The sequence below is a fragment of the Neolamprologus brichardi genome, chromosome 7 (genome assembly GCF_056152115.1).
Source record: "Neolamprologus brichardi isolate AB-2024 chromosome 7, ASM5615211v1, whole genome shotgun sequence".
Classification (NCBI taxonomy): Eukaryota; Metazoa; Chordata; class Actinopteri; order Cichliformes; family Cichlidae; genus Neolamprologus; species Neolamprologus brichardi.
The window spans coordinates 23,739,102-23,756,290 of record NC_142110.1 but is presented as its reverse complement, the minus strand read 5'-3'; the positions used below and the strand labels follow the sequence as shown (position 1 = coordinate 23,756,290).

General features: G+C 36.8%; 1 protein-coding gene across 1 annotated transcript in view; it reads left to right on the top strand.

Annotated features, from left to right (window-relative positions):
• The window catches only part of kitlga (kit ligand a), a 29,900-nt gene extending 12,925 nt beyond the window's left edge, over window positions 1-16,975 (top strand). The window contains exons 2-10 of the mRNA XM_006782327.3: window positions 2,564-2,674; window positions 3,198-3,254; window positions 5,155-5,307; window positions 5,923-6,103; window positions 9,856-9,900; window positions 10,656-10,753; window positions 10,960-11,066; window positions 13,573-13,636; window positions 13,720-16,975. Of these exons, the coding sequence (XP_006782390.2) occupies window positions 2,564-2,674; window positions 3,198-3,254; window positions 5,155-5,307; window positions 5,923-6,103; window positions 9,856-9,900; window positions 10,656-10,753; window positions 10,960-11,066; window positions 13,573-13,603 (783 nt within the window). The 3' untranslated portion in view covers window positions 13,604-13,636; window positions 13,720-16,975. The remainder of the gene's footprint in view (window positions 1-2,563; window positions 2,675-3,197; window positions 3,255-5,154; window positions 5,308-5,922; window positions 6,104-9,855; window positions 9,901-10,655; window positions 10,754-10,959; window positions 11,067-13,572; window positions 13,637-13,719) is intronic.
• Window positions 16,976-17,189: the final 214 nt, after the last annotated feature.

Sequence of the window (17,189 nt, the reverse complement as noted above, 5' to 3'; positions counted from 1 at the left end):
GGTCCACATGTGCACAACAGTTAGCTGTTTACTAGGTTGATAGTGAAATGATAACATGTCTTCTGAATGTCCTTAATGACCAAACATAATTAGCACATTTTTCTTAATAATCTTTTCACTGACTTAAATTTGATGGGATGCTTTCTAGTCTGTGTGAAGTTTTAGGGTTTTTTTTAATTACAGCATGAGCAACAACTGCACACTTGACACACTGAATCATCTTTTAAAAAAATGTTTTTATATAGTGAGCATGTTCATTAAGCTATGTAAGCTTAAGCTATGTAAGAAATGTAAACAGACGGATATGGTGGCTTGAAGAGGAATTGTGAGGATTCTGGCCTGCTGAATTCACTGTAAGCCTGTAACTCCATATACTCAGGTACTGTAGCAAGTTTCTGCATGTAATCCATACTAAAGAAATTAGGGGCAGCCTGGACACTGGACATTAACCTAAAGGAGACAGCAGATACACTTGTTTCTCGTTCATGAGCATCACTGTGCACACATTCTGTACAGACAGTATGTTAAAGACAAAAAACAAGAGTATTGGAGTGGTTTGAGATGTTGTGTGATAAACATCAGGTTTTGCTTTGCTGAAAAATCCCGACATTGTACTTTAGTTGTAGATAGGGAACTCTGTTTTTATTATCCCTCATTTGTTATACAAATATGGTTAGAGGTTAAAGATTGAGGCATAACTCATGAAATTTAAGTGTCCAGCAAACTTGCTTGTTTTTCATCCCCGACTTCCATTTAAAGACAATAGTTGGATGATGCAAGCTACAAGGAATTGAATTACATTCCATCTTTTCCTTTAGCATTTCCTGATGTAGATGGATCATTGTTCCACTGGCTTCCTGTTGTGGCTTATTGTGACTTACATATAGCAACAGGAGGAACACTGGTGGCTTTGAAGATTTGAAAATTACTGATCTCAACCCCAGGATGGCAGAGAAATGTAGATGGTCCAGGTCTGTTCCCCAGTTAGTTGTTGCAAAATAGTATGATCATCATTAACAATAGAACAAAATCTTGTTATAAAGGTTGCCAGATTAGACGTGGCATGGTTCCCTTTGTGAAACACTTAAAATTTTATCCACCAAACAGCAAGTTCACATTGAAGGTTACTAATGTGTTTTTGGGCTCTCCTTCTTTTGGGCCCCATCTTTACTTAGAGGAGAATTAGGGATCCATTGCATAAGAAGCAGGTCAGCCAAAAGACTGCAAGCTGTCTCTTCACAAGCCTGAGAGTAACTTTAAGAAGCTATGTTTACATTATTGTTCTTACTGCCAGACATATGTTTTTAAGAACAAATATCTCCTTGAAATGGCAGCACTCTGGGATATTATCCAAATGATGTAAATTTTAAAAGGTTAACGTTTGGCATCTGATATCTTCTATTTAAGTACACAAATTTAAAATAATTAATCACAGTTAGACCTGATATAAGTGTGCTGATACTTGATGGGTTTTTTTGGTGTGTGTGTGTGTGTGTGTGTGTGTGTGTTTTTAATAACACTAGATCAAATGTTACAACACAATACTGGGTATGATATTCAGGAAATGTAATACATTTACATTTACTTGTTTCTTGCATGGAATCAGAAGTAATTCATTGTGTTATTTGTTATGTAGCTGTTATCTTTTACAACTTTGCCTTAAACAGCCTCAAAATAATACTTCAAGACTTTTAAAGTAGCTCTTTCTCTCTTTTCTGGCTATCCATATGATCTACCCCGACCTGACAAGACCATAAAAACATTAAAACACGTACTAAGACAATGACAACAAAAATCCCTTGTCATTGAAAAATAAAAATAACATCTAGTACTGTGTCATTACCCAACTCTGTTCCAGCATGGCCGAGAATCTATTTCTTTTTTCACTTCAATAAAAGTTAAAGCAGAGCCAGGCACTAAAATACTCTTACAACTAAAGCAACTGCCAGTTAAAACAGAAGGCAAGTGAAAATTGAAAGCAGTCCTCTGAGTAAGAATTCTGTTAGTCATCTTATCAGACTCTTTATTGCATTCTTTAAGACCTTTGCATAGATTTAAGACATAACTTGAATTGGTTTTCCAGAACAAAGACAGTACTGATAATTTATCCAACACTGCAGGTATAACATTACACGTCCTTGTAAAATGCTTTGATGTGTCTCCACCATAAAGACTAGCCAGTAAGAATAGTATTCAACACAGCATTGGCAATACACATTTATTATATGGCTGTAAAATTGTCATATTTCATTGCCAATTGTATTTCTTGGTGACTTTTATAAGAGACAACACATCTTTGTGCAAGTAATGGCCGAAGGCTTGGGAGGCCGAGTTGTTAAGCATGGAAACACCAACAACTCTAAATCTTGGAAAGTTGCAGGAACAGCTGCACAATCCACTCTTTTTGTTCTTAATCTGATTTAGTGTGACTTTTTTTTCTTTTGCTTTTTAGGTGCAGTGAATCTCTAATCTAGTGTCTTGCATGAGATTCTGATCATAAATGGCTTTTGATGTTGAAGATGTAACTAATTGCCAAAACATGTTTGTCCCTTCTGACCTGCAGAGTTGGATACACGTCTGTGTCCATTTCCTGCTGTTCATTACAATTGGGGTGCATTCAGATAGACTTAACGTCAACCCAGTGACCAATGACATCGCTAAACTCTCCACTTTGGTAAGAGAACCACTGCAATTAAATTGTATTTGAGAAATTCTAAACTAAATGTCTATTCTGGTATGTCATACATGGCAGGCTACCACTGAACAATCTAAAGCTGTTATAGCTATTAAAATATAGTCAAATGAACACACAAAGCACAACGCATAAGCATTAGAACTGTATTCAAACCAGTGGCAGATCTTGAAAGTCTTAGGTCAAACAGCTGCAAACACTGTATTTTTCCACAGAGCCATATTTGATCACTGCCATCACTTAACTGTGTAATGTAAAAACTACCTGTTTATCTTTCTAGAATATATATTTTAAATAACTAGTCATCAACAGAGGAGAAAATAGAAAGTTAGCACCTGAACACAGGTCTAACAGGAACAAAAAAGAAAGCTGTGTAGTTGTTTCACCAAGACTTTGTGTTCATGGTTTCAATAATAGTAAATTCACAAATTTTCAAACTGAATGAAAATTCATGTTTTTATGATGTTGCCTGCAGTTTAATGTTAATGTACTTTCTTTTTTACAGAGGCAAAATATTCCTAAAGATTACCTAATTCCTCTAGAGTACATTCCTAAAGAAGAGGTAAGATATTGTGACATCTTTCAATGAACAGGCAGTAACCAAATTTATGACAAATCTAGCAAATTGATAAGCACAAAAAAATGGTTTAATTGTCCTTGCATTTGATATTGTTACTTCAAAGAGGTGAACCAGGTTTATGGCCACTCTGAGTCATTTGGCATATTTGGATTGATTTGGGTGTGTCAGGATGGTAATAAAACAGCAATAAGATGGAACCAATCTGCTATCAATTTGCAATTGGATTGGTTCAAATTGTTAATAACATAGAATCCGTTGTGATAATACAGCAATTAACTTTTATAGGTGAACAAAAGTGCAAAGTCAAGTCCCCTATTGACCCTGTGCACGAGAAAATGCTAACTTCCTGGTTTGAGACCGGATGTGGGGTTGTACATTTCCGGTAGCTTTACTTTGCGGTCAATCGCTACTGCAAAGATATACTCCAAAATCATGTCCAAAACTCAAAAACGGAAAGATCACGTTAAGTTACAAAGAGCAGAAGGTGGGAACACTCACCACTGTTGTGTCATAAAAAATCGAATGATCAATTTTGACGTTTAAAGAGTTTAGATCGATCAGTTGTTTACATCACTCAACACAAGCAGAACTGCATCACTGCAGCAGAAGACACATCGTCCACATTCAGAAGCACATCTCTGTATAGTGACTGGTCTTGTGATTTAAACAGGCAAATGTTCAGCATTCAAACTACAGGTGAAGAATAGTCAAACCAGATGTTTCCCGTTATGTCGATATCAGCTACTCAAGTACACACCCACACAGCATGTTAACAAACCATGAAAAAAGCCACACAAAAAGGGAACGATTGCTGGTAAGGGTTTCTATACATTAGTATGTACAAAGGGTATGTTGTGACTTACCTTCAAAATGACAGTGGTCCCTCGCTATAACACGGTTCACCTTTCACCTCGCTGTTTCGCAGTTTTTTTAGTGTAAGTTTGCATGCTTTTTTTACATCACAATGTGTCCTGCGTCCTGATCACTGCAGACAATCTCCTCCGTGATGTCTCTCCTGTACAGTACAGAATCGCTGCATCGATCGCTAGCAGTGTGACTCTGAAGTGCAGTGCTGTATGTCCACGATGTCCACGAAACGTTTTGCACCGTCAAAAAATAAAATTGGCTACTTGATTTCACCTATCGCTGGTTATTTTTAGAACATAACACCCGCGATAAACGAGGGACAGCTGAGAAATATAACATTTGAATCCCTTTTCTCTTTTGCTCTGAGGCGCCGGGGAAAAATATCGACAAGTCGATGAACATCATTTACAGATATATTGGGTAAATGCCCGAGACATCTATAGAAATGTAAATCGGCGCTTGATTCATTCATTTGCTTAACTTGTTTTGGACCGTAAACCGGGCGCGAATAGGACACCGGAAACAAAGCTCCCAACAGGAGTTTCCACACCTGAAGTAGCATATGCTAACGTGCACATAGTCAATAGCCACAGACTGCACTCAACGCCACACATTGACTCAGATTAATTGCAGTGCGTTAACGATCTGTGTTTATAAATTAGGCAGCAATTATTGGCAAACCTTCAACAGTCTGTCTGAGAATGATTAGAGTCAGTTGGACCACAAATGTTTTGACACTGGTTGCTTCTTACCTATGTAATTACCTTGCCTTTGAAAGTGGTTACTCAGAGATTGAACGTGACGCATGCTCACTTTTTCCTATTTCCAAGGCTGCCATTTATTCTAGTATGACTGAGCCATAAGACGATGAACTCACTGACAATGATTACCTTTTTTGAGCTACATCTCCATGTCAAACTATCAGTAAACACATCAGCTATGCTGCTATGTTATACCATGTATGTATCACACAGTTCATGCATTTCATATTGCATATGTGTTCCTTTTTTTCCAGGCTGGGATGTGTTGGATGAAATTAAATATCTTCTATTTGGAGGAAAGCTTAGTAAGGTTATCAGAAAAGTTTGGAAACGTTTCATCCAATAAAGAGAACATTAGCATATTCATTCAGATACTCCAAGAACAAAGGGTCCATATGCAGGATCTGGTAAGTTCATTGTTTACTGGTTATCTTTTACCACTTTTATCACAGATCCAGCATCCATGACAAACAGTGTTGAAATGTGCATTATATATAATTGGATAATGTATATGAAAAACACATAATCAAAATATATAGTGGCCTAATTATTTAAAACTGAATGATTTTGGATGAAGTTTTTCTGGACTGCAAAAAAGAAAGAAAGAATGAAAGCATGCAAGCTTCAGGTATGCATTGAGTCACATGATTTTCATTTAATATGGGTAGAAATGGGTTTTCAACATTTTGAAAAAGTTACCCATTCTCACAGGTTTTACACAGCATATAGTCTGTTTCAAATACATGGTCGCTACTGGTTTAGGTTCAGAAAGTAGGAGTCATGATGCTTACTCTGTTAATTCACAAGTTATTCTCACACCAGCTTTGCAAGCGAGACATGACAGGCTGAAGAACACTGAATGTCTGAAATACATGAAGCATTTGCACAGTCATGCACTTTCATGTGATAATATGTAGAAAAGCGCAAGATTGCATGTGTGTAGCAAAATTAGAGATTTTTTTGGAAGGAAAAAAGAAATGAAATAAATGTATTTAATGAAAATTGTGTCTCTGTATTTCCAGAATGACATCATGCTTGATTTTGAGTGCCACTATAGGGAAGAGAGGTTTGACACCAACCAATACTTTGACTTCATCGAAGATTTACTCAGAGCTGCACAGAATAAAGAAGATGCACACGACTGTGATGTTCCTCCCTGTCCCACCTCACCATACCCACCATTAATAGATGAGTATTCAGAAGGTGAGTACTCTATATAACACTTTTATGTTGTTAGACATGTTTGTGTAATTTCATTCGTTTAAATGAAGAAAAACTAAATGGTTAATTGAGGTGTGAGATTTGTGAGGTTTATTGCTTTATTGCTGAATTCTTGTGCAAAGTTTGTATTGATTGCAGCATCTTTGTAGCTACTGTGCACTGGGTTTTGCAGAAAATTTACTATAAGGCCAATGGTCAAATGCAAAGTCAGCATTTCCTCTTATAGATTCTTATTGATTAAAATAAAACAAAAGATTTAAAAAAAAGCACTGGGTCAAACTATTTGAACGAATATATCTCAGGTGTTTCTGCAAAAGTTCAGTTGTAACGCCTCCACAACAAGCTGCATGTTGCACACTCCATCTGGAGTGTGATGCTTTAAGCCAAAGCACACTACAATAAATGACAAGACTGGCGAAATATCTATCAGTCAGTCCAGCTTTTCTTGGACGAAGCTGATGGTTTTTAGGTAGTCTGGATTGCGCAATCTGAATTTGAATTCATCTTTTTTGCATTCTGCATGAAAAGAGTCAGCAAGGAAACAAAAACCAAAAACAATGTCAGGAGAGGATAATCATATTTTTCACATTTTAGTTTCACAGTTAAGATCACTTTGTAATGCACCTGATATTCTACATGTACCCTTAAAGATATGAATTTAAGATTTGCACAACATTTTTCATTTTATGAAGTTACCACTTTCTCTGTTTCAACAATTTGCATTCATTAATGTTGAGAAAAACAGCAGAAGGTATAATCACTTGAAAGTAAAGAACACTGTTTAATACTCATAAGTCAGATAACAATAATAAAGAATAACAGAATAGGATTGCTTTTAATGATGATCAGTAACAAGCAGAAAGATTATTTAATCACATTTTCATATGTGATATATTACGGTATATCATGATATATTGTGAAGTCAGTTTAATACTTAGCAACCAAAGAGCTACACAGCACGAGCGCATCTAGAGGGGGGGGGGGGGGGGGGGGGGGGGCACTGCCACTAAATAGGACCAGTGGTGGAATTGACATTTAATCAAGTGCTTATGTATTACTTTAGTGTACTTTATTTTGCCAAATCGAATATACAGGGCTGCACACTGTGATGACTCAGCTGAAAGCAGCTGAAAGAAGCATACAATTTAAATACTTCTATGTTATTCTCCGTTTGTCTTATACGTCACTGTATTTTTTTGGAAATATTCTTTGTACTTCATACAAATTATTCCAAAACTTTAGTTAAATACATATTACTTAAAATGAATAATTATCTTGTAATATATGGTACTATGTTAATATAGAGTTATCCAGCAGTGTATAAGTAATGAAAATTTGGACATTTATTTGTTACAGATAATTCAAAATATATGCAGATTAATCAGTCAGAAGATGGAATCCGTTCCACTTTATAATTACTTATATTGTAAATCTGTTTCTTGGACATATAATTCTATAATGTGGATCCTTGTTCTTACTAGAAAGCTGTCAAAGTAAGAAGACAGATATGAGCAGCAGCGAAGTGGTTATAAAGTCATCTGCAGTAATTTCAAGTCTGCCGATTCTGACAGGAATTGAGTGACAACCTGTTTAAATGAATGAGCGAGCCCTTCAAGTTTCATAGTCTGGCTGTTATTGCAAAGTTATTTTCTTTGGACGTTGTTCAAAGAAGACAATTTAAAACTAAATAGGACCAGTGGTGGAATTGACATTTAATCAAGTGCTTATGTATTACTTTAGTGTACTTTATTTTGCCAAATCGAATATACAGGGCTGCACACTGTGATGACTCAGCTGAAAGCAGCTGAAAGAAGCATACAATTTAAATACTTCTATGTTATTCTCCGTTTGTCTTATACGTCACTGTATTTTTTTGGAAATATTCTTTGTACTTCATACAAATTATTCCAAAACTTTAGTTAAATACATATTACTTAAAATGAATAATTATCTTGTAATATATGGTACTATGTTAATATAGAGTTATCCAGCAGTGTATAAGTAATGAAAATTTGGACATTTATTTGTTACAGATAATTCAAAATATATGCAGATTAATCAGTCAGAAGATGGAATCAGTTCCACTTTATAATTACTTATATTGTAAATCTGTTTCTTGGACATATAATTCTATAATGTGGATCCTTGTTCTTACTAGAAAGCTGTCAAAGTAAGAAGACAGATATGAGCAGCAGCGAAGTGGTTATAAAGTCATCTGCAGTAATTTCAAGTCTGCCGATTCTGACAGGAATTGAGTGACAACCTGTTTAAATGAATGAGCGAGCCCTTCAAGTTTCATAGTCTGGCTGTTATTGCAAAGTTATTTTCTTTGGACGTTGTTCAAAGAAGACAATTTAAAACGTGTACTCTGACTTGTGTAACGTCTACTATTTCTTATAATCAAAGTAAACTTTTAGAATTTTTTTACTGCAGAGAACTGTGAATTAAATAATTGACAGCTGCAGAGTACTTAAAAAAATTTACACAGCCAGTTTAATGATTTAACCATTGTCACAGTAAATGAATCCAGATAAGGGAAAGAGACCATGGGTATGCCGAAGTTGCTTTGTAGTATAGGGCCCAGGAGAAAACAAGAAAGAATGACAGACATCACAGCAGAGGACAAGAGGAGACTGGGGCTATTTATACTGCATGGCACACTAGGGCTGATCAGGAAAATGGGGAACAGCTTGGTACACAGGTAAGTCTAGTCAAGGATAGCCAGGAAGGAAAACTAAATTCAAAACAAAAAAACCCTGCCAAAATAAAATACAAAGTAACAAAACAAGGAAACGTCTAACACAGAGAAGGAGACTTAACTGCAGATATGGGGAACACAGGGGAAGTGGGATAAACCAAAAATCAAGCACTTAAATCTACACAGACACTAGGAAACTATGAAGAACTAATACCAGATTACCCAGAGAAGTTTACACAAAATTAAAACTAAGCCTTGTCAAAACCACAGTTGGAAAGGAAACTTTAAAACTCTGAGAAATGTAAAATCCTCCCAAAAAATAATGTTATAACTATACTAACAAGAATATAAATTTGCAAAAGAATCTAAACTAAGGACTGAGAACAATAAAACACACAAACCCGAGGCATAAGTTAAAGGTGTGGGAAAGCAGGCAGCATTCAGAAAACTAACCTTAACTCTTGAAAACGCCCTCCTAAAAAATAAATTTAAACCCTGAACATTTCCGTCACAAGTTCATTCCTGCTTGTAAAACTACAGCCACCCTCTTAGGAATATAGTGAAAAGGCTTTATTTAGGACAGACCTCTTGTGGCTGTTTGGAGAAGCTTTTAATCCACAAACCATTATGTCTTCACAAGAACTTTGCAAGATAAGAGCTGAAAAATGTTCTCAGCGGTCAGATGGCCCATAGAGACACGGCTGAGTCACAGGACCGAGGGAAGATGTCCCAAGGTAGCACATGTGAAAAGGAAGAAAAGAGCCGAAACCTGATTGTCTACACGTTGAATACAGAGCAATCTTCCCAAGCGCTTGGCTTTTCTTTTGCGGAGTGGTCGGATGAGCTCTATTGTGCGTGTTTGAGGGGAGAGTAGAAAAAGTGGTGTTGAGGTGCCTTTTTAACACCTGACAATAAAATGTTGACACTCCTCTCTTCCCTTAATTTCCATCCCTTTATGTCACTTTTTCATTTGTCTTGTTGTGTTTTCTGGTAACTCTGAATCTATCTCTTTTGTGTTTTTCTGTTTATCCTTCAGAGTCCCCCACTACCAGCCCACTGTGTCAAAATGACTGCAAAACAAGTAAGTCTGTGGATATTTGCAAGAAAAAAAATGGGCTGCAAAACCAGTCCAGCTGGTGTGCCAAATGGGCAACAGTGTTTTTCCACTTTTGATATCAAGTAAGCCAGTGCCCTCAGAATGCTGTCACTGATGAGCAGTGACAGCATTCCTCATCATGTGCCTCGTCTTGTCCTTTTAAGTGTTTACCTGCCTACTCAGTTAAAACCCCTGCAGGGCTTTGCATCTTCAGTCAGTGTTGTCAGTGTTTTGACTGACTGCGTGTGGAAATGCAGACAGAATGTACATTTCATTAAATACTGATTCATAAACATTCATTACAGTGTGAAGTGTAAGTGCATTGCAGAGTGGTTGTAGTAACACAACAGAAACACTGAAGGGGGGGGGGGGGGGGGGGGGTATCAAGAACGTGGTGATATAATAAGTTTCTTTTTGTTTACTGTTGCTTTCTTGATAACCACATTAACCTCCAGAGAGACTAAATTATAGTATTTTATTTGAATGGATGCCAAGAAAATCTTTGCACATTATCAGTAGTTTGTGCCGCAAAATGCTCTTTATGTTAAAGATAGTAAGAACTAAGAAATAAGGTACGGTATAATATTTATTTGGTGATGATCTTTACTTTTCACAGTAAAAACAAAGAAAATGTAATTATTAAAAAAACAGAAATCACTGAAGAAAAAGTCATAGTTTATTTATTAATTTTTAATCATAGTTTAAGTCATTTTTAAGAGAATTTGTCCTTTTAATCCTAGGTCAGCAACAAAGACTCCTGCCTGAGGTGGTGGAGAGAAGCCTTCTCTCCTTACTCTTCATTCCACTTTTAGCCATCATGTTCTTGCTTGTATGGAAGGTGAGCCAACCTTTGACCTTAAACACTAAGCTGAAGTACCTAAGAGATATGAGCCCATGAAAATGTCGAGAGATACAGTCGTGCTTTGTTCCATTGAATTTATGAGAGCTGGCGGCAGCCTTTCAACTTTGTGCCATTGTTCTACACACCTCGTTGATCCTTGTGGTGAACTTTGGAATTAAGAGGAATTTTCTAACCTGGCACAGGTCAGATCACGGAGGAACCAGGACGATGTTCAACAGAATCCTGCAGAAGAAGGACTCACAGGAACAGAAGGGACTGCACCTCCACTAAATACTGAAATATCAGAAAAGTGAGCTTTTTTTGTTTGTTTGTTTTTAATTTACAGGCAATGCAAATTTGCAGCAGTAAAATAATGCTCTGACTTCTTACTGCAGCTGGATTGGTTGCTTAAAACTGATTGAGCAAGCAGTCTGTTAATTATGTACTATGTATTCACAAAAAATATAAACAGAGATCAAAGGTATTACTTCAGGCATGAAAACTCTAAAATAGCAAATTTGCAGTAAAATATTGGACGTGTGGGTTTTGTTAAAATTGTGAATTTAGTGGTAGAAAATGTTTTGTGTGTTTATTATTACACTATTTTTAGGCCTAGGCTTTAGACTCATATCAAATTCTGCTGCAACTTTACTTTTTACATTTCCTTCATATTCTCTCTTTTGTAAGTCGCCTGATTTCATAGAAATATTTCATAGAATATCATCATTGTGCAGTCAAGACTCTTTAAAGAAGGTCAATAGCCTAACTTTTGCACAATGGCAAGAAACAAAAAATAATAAGTCATTATTTTAAATTAAAAAGTATATGCACAAAATAAATAAAAAAATAAGAAAAAAGGTAATTTTTCACCTAACTGTAGGGTGTCTTCCTCTCTCGTGTGCTCATATATATAGCCCCCATATTGCCACCCATATTAAAAAGTTTAGGAGACACCTCTGTGCTAGTCCATCACAACAATGTACTAAACATTCCACAGAGATTTTGGCTCATGACAGCACTGACATGACTGACACAGCACTGTTACTGCAAATATCCTGATTGCATTCCCATGATGAAAATCTCCACATCTCAAAGGTGCTCTATTGGATTGAGATCTGGTGGATATGGAGGCCATTTGAGTGCACTGAACTCAGTTTCATGTTCATGCAACCAGCTTGAGACAATCTGAGCTTTGTGACATGGCGCATTATCCTGTTGGAAACAAGCATCACAAGATGGGCACACTGTGGTTATAAAGGGTTGAACATGGTCGCCAACAACACTCATTTAGGCTGTTGTGTTTCAAACAATGCTTAGTTGATACTAAGGGGCTCAAAGTGTGACAAGGAAATATGCTCCACACCAGCGGTCCCCAACCTTTTTTTCGCTACGAACCCGTTGGGAAGCGCATCTGTAACCGGAAGGTCGCCGATTCGATCCCTGGGCTCTCTGTCCTGGTCGTTGTGTCCTTGGGCAAGACACTTTACCCTACCGCCTACTGGTGTTGGCCAGAGGGGCCGATGGCGCGATATGGCTTCTGTCAGTCTGCCCCAGGGCAGCTGTGGCTAGAACTGCAGCTTGCCTCCACCAGTGTGTCAATGTGAGAGTGAATGAATAGTGGTATTGTAAAGCGCTTTGGGTGCCTTGAAAAGTGCTATATAAATCCAATCCATTATTATTATTATTATAATATTTTGGCACCCTTTAAGGTATCAGGGATAAATACAACAAAATAAAACCAGTACCGGTACCAAAATAAAGATTTATTCATAATACACAGGAAAAGACCCAGGGAAACAGAGTTAACGATAAAAATGATTTTAAAAAATCAATAAAAATTAATAAAACCCCCAAAAACCATAAATTTCACACCCAAGCCTCAACTCTTGTGGCCCGGTTCAAACGACTCCGGTACGGGTCCATGACCTGGGGTTTGGGGACCGCTCACTGCTCCACACCATTGCACCGACACTCGTCTGAAACGCTCATACAAAGTCGGATGGATGGACACTTTCATGGTGATGAACCCAACTTCTAACTCTACCATCTTATTGTCTTATTGCCAGACCATCAGACAAGGAAACAATTTTCCTTACGCTTACCAGTTTCCGCCCATGTGAATTGCAGCAGTTTGTTGTTCTTATCTGATAGAAGATACGATCTTTGTGGGCCTCTGTTGCCGTAGCCATCTTCTTCAAATATGATGCTTTCTTGTTGTAACACACCAAGCAACTGAAAGCAATCAGACCAATCGCCTCTGACTTCAACAAAACATTTTAACCAAGAGGACTGCCACTCACTGGATATTTTCTTTTCTCTTATTTTTGGACCATTTTCTGTAAATCCTAGAAGTGGTGGTTGTGTGGGGAAAATCCCAGCCAGCATGGCACCAACAAACATTCCACTTTCAAACTCATTTAAATCACCTTTTATTCTCATGCTTGGTTTAAATTTCAGCTGGTCACCGTGACTGTGTCTAAATGCTTAAATGCATTAATTTGCTTCCATGTGATTGATTCATTTCCATTAGTTAGCTTTGCCTGATAAAGTAGCTAGGAGGCGTATGTATTCACATCATAGAAAAAGGTTTGAAGATATATATTTACTGCCAGGACTAGTAAAAAAAAAAAAGACAAAAGTAGTTTTCCTACACTTTTCAAGCGTCTTGACTGCATTGCTCACGTTGTCCTACTGTACCAACCTTGACTCCTGTCATGTGAAAGCCATCCTTGTTGTTCTTGATGTCTTTTCTTGTTTGTTCTTATGCTTCTTCTTTTTCTTTCACTGAAAGATAATGTCTGTCTGTTCAACTGCAGGAACATGCTGAACGTCATTGAAATAGTGTAAGGTTTCTGCATTTGGTGTTCTTCGGTGTATTTGGTAAGATTTTTGACATTGCTGTAAATAAGAGCAAATAAATTTCAAAAAGCTCTAAAACCTCATCTCACTCTCCTTTCTCACAGGGTTTCACCCTTTTCTCCTGTTGGTGTCCAAGGGTGAAAAGAAAACACGAAGCTGAATTCCATTGTGAGACCGTAGAGGCGAAAGGCCTGTTCATGACTGCTCTCCAGATTCACGATGGCATATTACATCACCAAGACTGTTCTGGTTTAATCACACACTTATATCATGTGGATAAGCTTGCCTTTCTTCTAAGACTGCATGCTTTTGAGAAAAAAAGTGAGATATTTGCTGTTATAAACTCCTGTTCCACACTCATCCTTGGACTCTATGACTCCGACTAATCATTCATCAGAATTTGCTGGATCGACAGATCTTTGGAGGAAAGCTATGTCTTTTTACCAGCGTGTCATTCAGTCTGGCTGTGTTTTTGGGCCTGCCGCTTCATTTTCAAGGAACATACCACAAGGTGACCAGTGTTATGCTGGTTATGTCTTGTATGAACTTAAGCCTGAATTACTACCTCCGGTGACCCTCATGTTAACCACACCTTCAACAGCTCCACAGTTTCCTCTGCCTCCAAGGTTTCCTTAAGATTAATAATGGTAATCTTTGTTGTTCCAAGATGTAGTCACATTATCTGCTTTAAGTACAGTATGTACCCATGGGGATATATGATGTATTTATTTATTGGTGGCAGCACTCAGTGGCTGCTGTTCATGCAACTATAATGTCTGAAGTTAAGTCATTTAACAGCACCATTACTAAAGGGCCACACATTTAAAAAAAAAAAAAAGAAAAGAAAAAAGGTTCTGTATACTAACACATCGCAAACCCCAAAACATATTCCTCCTAAACAAGTGTCATTTTCTTATTGGTGTTGTTGTTGTTGTGCGTATATATAACTCGGGTGATTTAGAATGTGTGAGAACACATGTATACAGAATATGCTGCTTTGACTAACTTAGATCTAGACTGTTAAAATCTGCAATGACATTCTGCTAATAAGTATCAGGGATGACGTCTGTGGATTAATTTTATTTTATTTTTTTAATTTAAAGGTGAGTTTTTCAGAACATAGAAGACAGGCACATATAAGACAGCAATCGGCCTCCCTTAGCAAATGTTTTAGTTCGACAATGCCTTTATTTTTTACTTTACACACATCTATGTTTGCAAGGCAAAAACTGTTACATAAGAGATTTCTTGATGACCATTCCTCAAAGGAAAAAAACACTAAATTGTTTGAGACAGAAACAGAAATATTCAACAAAGACCTTAGCATTTAGATTTTTATGATAAACTATCTTTCTTTTAAACTGTTCGTTCAAAGACCAAATGTAATCGTAAATCAGGCTCATCAAGTGTAGACTGTTCACTCATAAGGTTTCGTCTGTTCTTGCTTACTTTGCCTTTCAATACTGCCAGAGTTAGTGTTGCACAGGAAAAGCACTCGTAGAAAATCTGATGAAATAGTAAGTGCATTTATCAAAATTAAAATGCTAATAAAGGTCAACAGATGATATGAGTTTTTAAAAATTGACAAAAATGCCCCTTACCTTTATAATCCACAAAGCTCTCCACATATTGAATTTTTTTGCCTTAAAGTTGCGCCAACTTATCACAGTATTGAGGAAATGGGCAGCAGGGTTAAACTATTTAAAAAGGAAACTAATCTTCGCAGCCTTGCCCAAAGACAAAGTAGGGAATCCAATAAATTATGATGGGTTGTAGTCAAGTAATTATAAATATTTTTAATGACAATCAATAAAGAGGTAGCTGTGTGATTAGGACACACTGACTGTGACCTTTCCCATCAGACACATACCTGACAATGGCATAACTGGCAGGACACAAACATCAGTATCTATATCTAGTTTGAGTGTTTCTCTTACATATGTGGTCTTACATTGTACCATGTCCATTCATGTTTTTGTGCCTTGTTTGGTTGGTGTGAGTGACTCGTGTGGAAATGTAAAAGCCCATCCATGTTTCCGTGTTTTAGCAGAGTGGCGAGATCATTACAGGGCAGACAAAAATAACAGACAGGAGTTCCAGTCTCTCTTCTTCTTTTATTTTTAACTGAGAGTTAAGTTCGTTTGACTTGTGCCCAGTAAAGATTTGGATCTAGTAAAGCAGTGTTTCAGAATGTGAAAACTAAAATGGCTGAACAAACTGCAGTGGTTTTAACTTTTCTGTCCACGTTACATTTTATCCTTTATATCTTATAGGAAACTTTTAATCTGGTAACTGCTTGTTTCCTGTGTATTTGGGACTATATGTTGGGAATTTTTTCATATAGGAGTAAAGAGTATATTGTGCAAAATTAAATATATGTTTTGTTTTGCTTTTTTTGTTTTTTTATGTATACCACATTGGTGTTCATATAGTTCAGATCAACTTTACCTTTCAGCATCAATAGCTGGAATTTTTTCGTGTGGTATTGTTTTTAGTGTTGAACTGCAAGAAAATGTTCAAAAATGCATTTTTGAGGAACGCTTTTGATCATGACAAATTTCCTGTGACATGTTCTTTATGGTGAGCCGAGTCTGTGTTAGGAAAAAGTATAACACTTTGTCCGTGTAGTCTACACCAACAGTACTTTTAGAGGAAATATCTAAACGTGTGGTATGACAAAGTATTGCAATTTGAAAGTTTTCAGTCAGTTGCTTCCTTTCAAGGATGCATTTTTGAACCGTATTGAAGTATAATATCTATGGCAGTTTAGACCTGAGACTTTCTCTACAGTTACCTTTAGGTTGTGCTTCTCCACATGAAGACTATTACATGCAGTTTCCAATATTCTGACAGAGCTACCGGCTTCTCTAGCCACAAATGAGCAAACAAGGTATACTATGTCAAAAGTTGCTTTTATACATGGTCTTTGAATATAATGAGCTGCAACAGGTCTAAGCTGTGAACAAAAAAATAGAAAAAAAAACAAAACATGGTCTCCCATTTTCCTGTCTATGCAAGAGCCAGAAGCAGCAGTATGTCTAATGCGGGGAATCCAGAAAGTAAGCAATTTCTTGCATTAGTCAAGAGAATGACTGCCATTTAATACTGTTCCTATGTGAGTCGTAATGTGTTCTGATGCATCCTGAACAGTGCTTTTGAGTGTGCGAGTCATTCAGTCCATCTATCTTCAGCGAGTGAGTCAAATGGCTCTAGGCAGGAAATAAGTCTGGGTGCCAAAAAGCAAATGTTATTAATGCCTGGTTGGTATTCTGGGTGAAAACTCTACTGTATTCTGTATTTTTGTATAATTGTAAACAAACATATATGAAATATGAATAAAGTACATGTACCCAGCTGTTATCTGTTGTTTGTTCAAGAATTTTAATTTAGAATCTGCTTGATTAGGAATCCACATGTCATGTGAATACACACATCACATTTTGAGTACTTGGGTGAAAGAGCTTTAGGTACTTTGGAAGAAAGTAGATTTTTCTAAAATTTCTAAAATATTCTTGAAGAAAAGCTTGGACAATTTGATTTTTATGGCAATGTTCTATACTTCCATATTTCCATA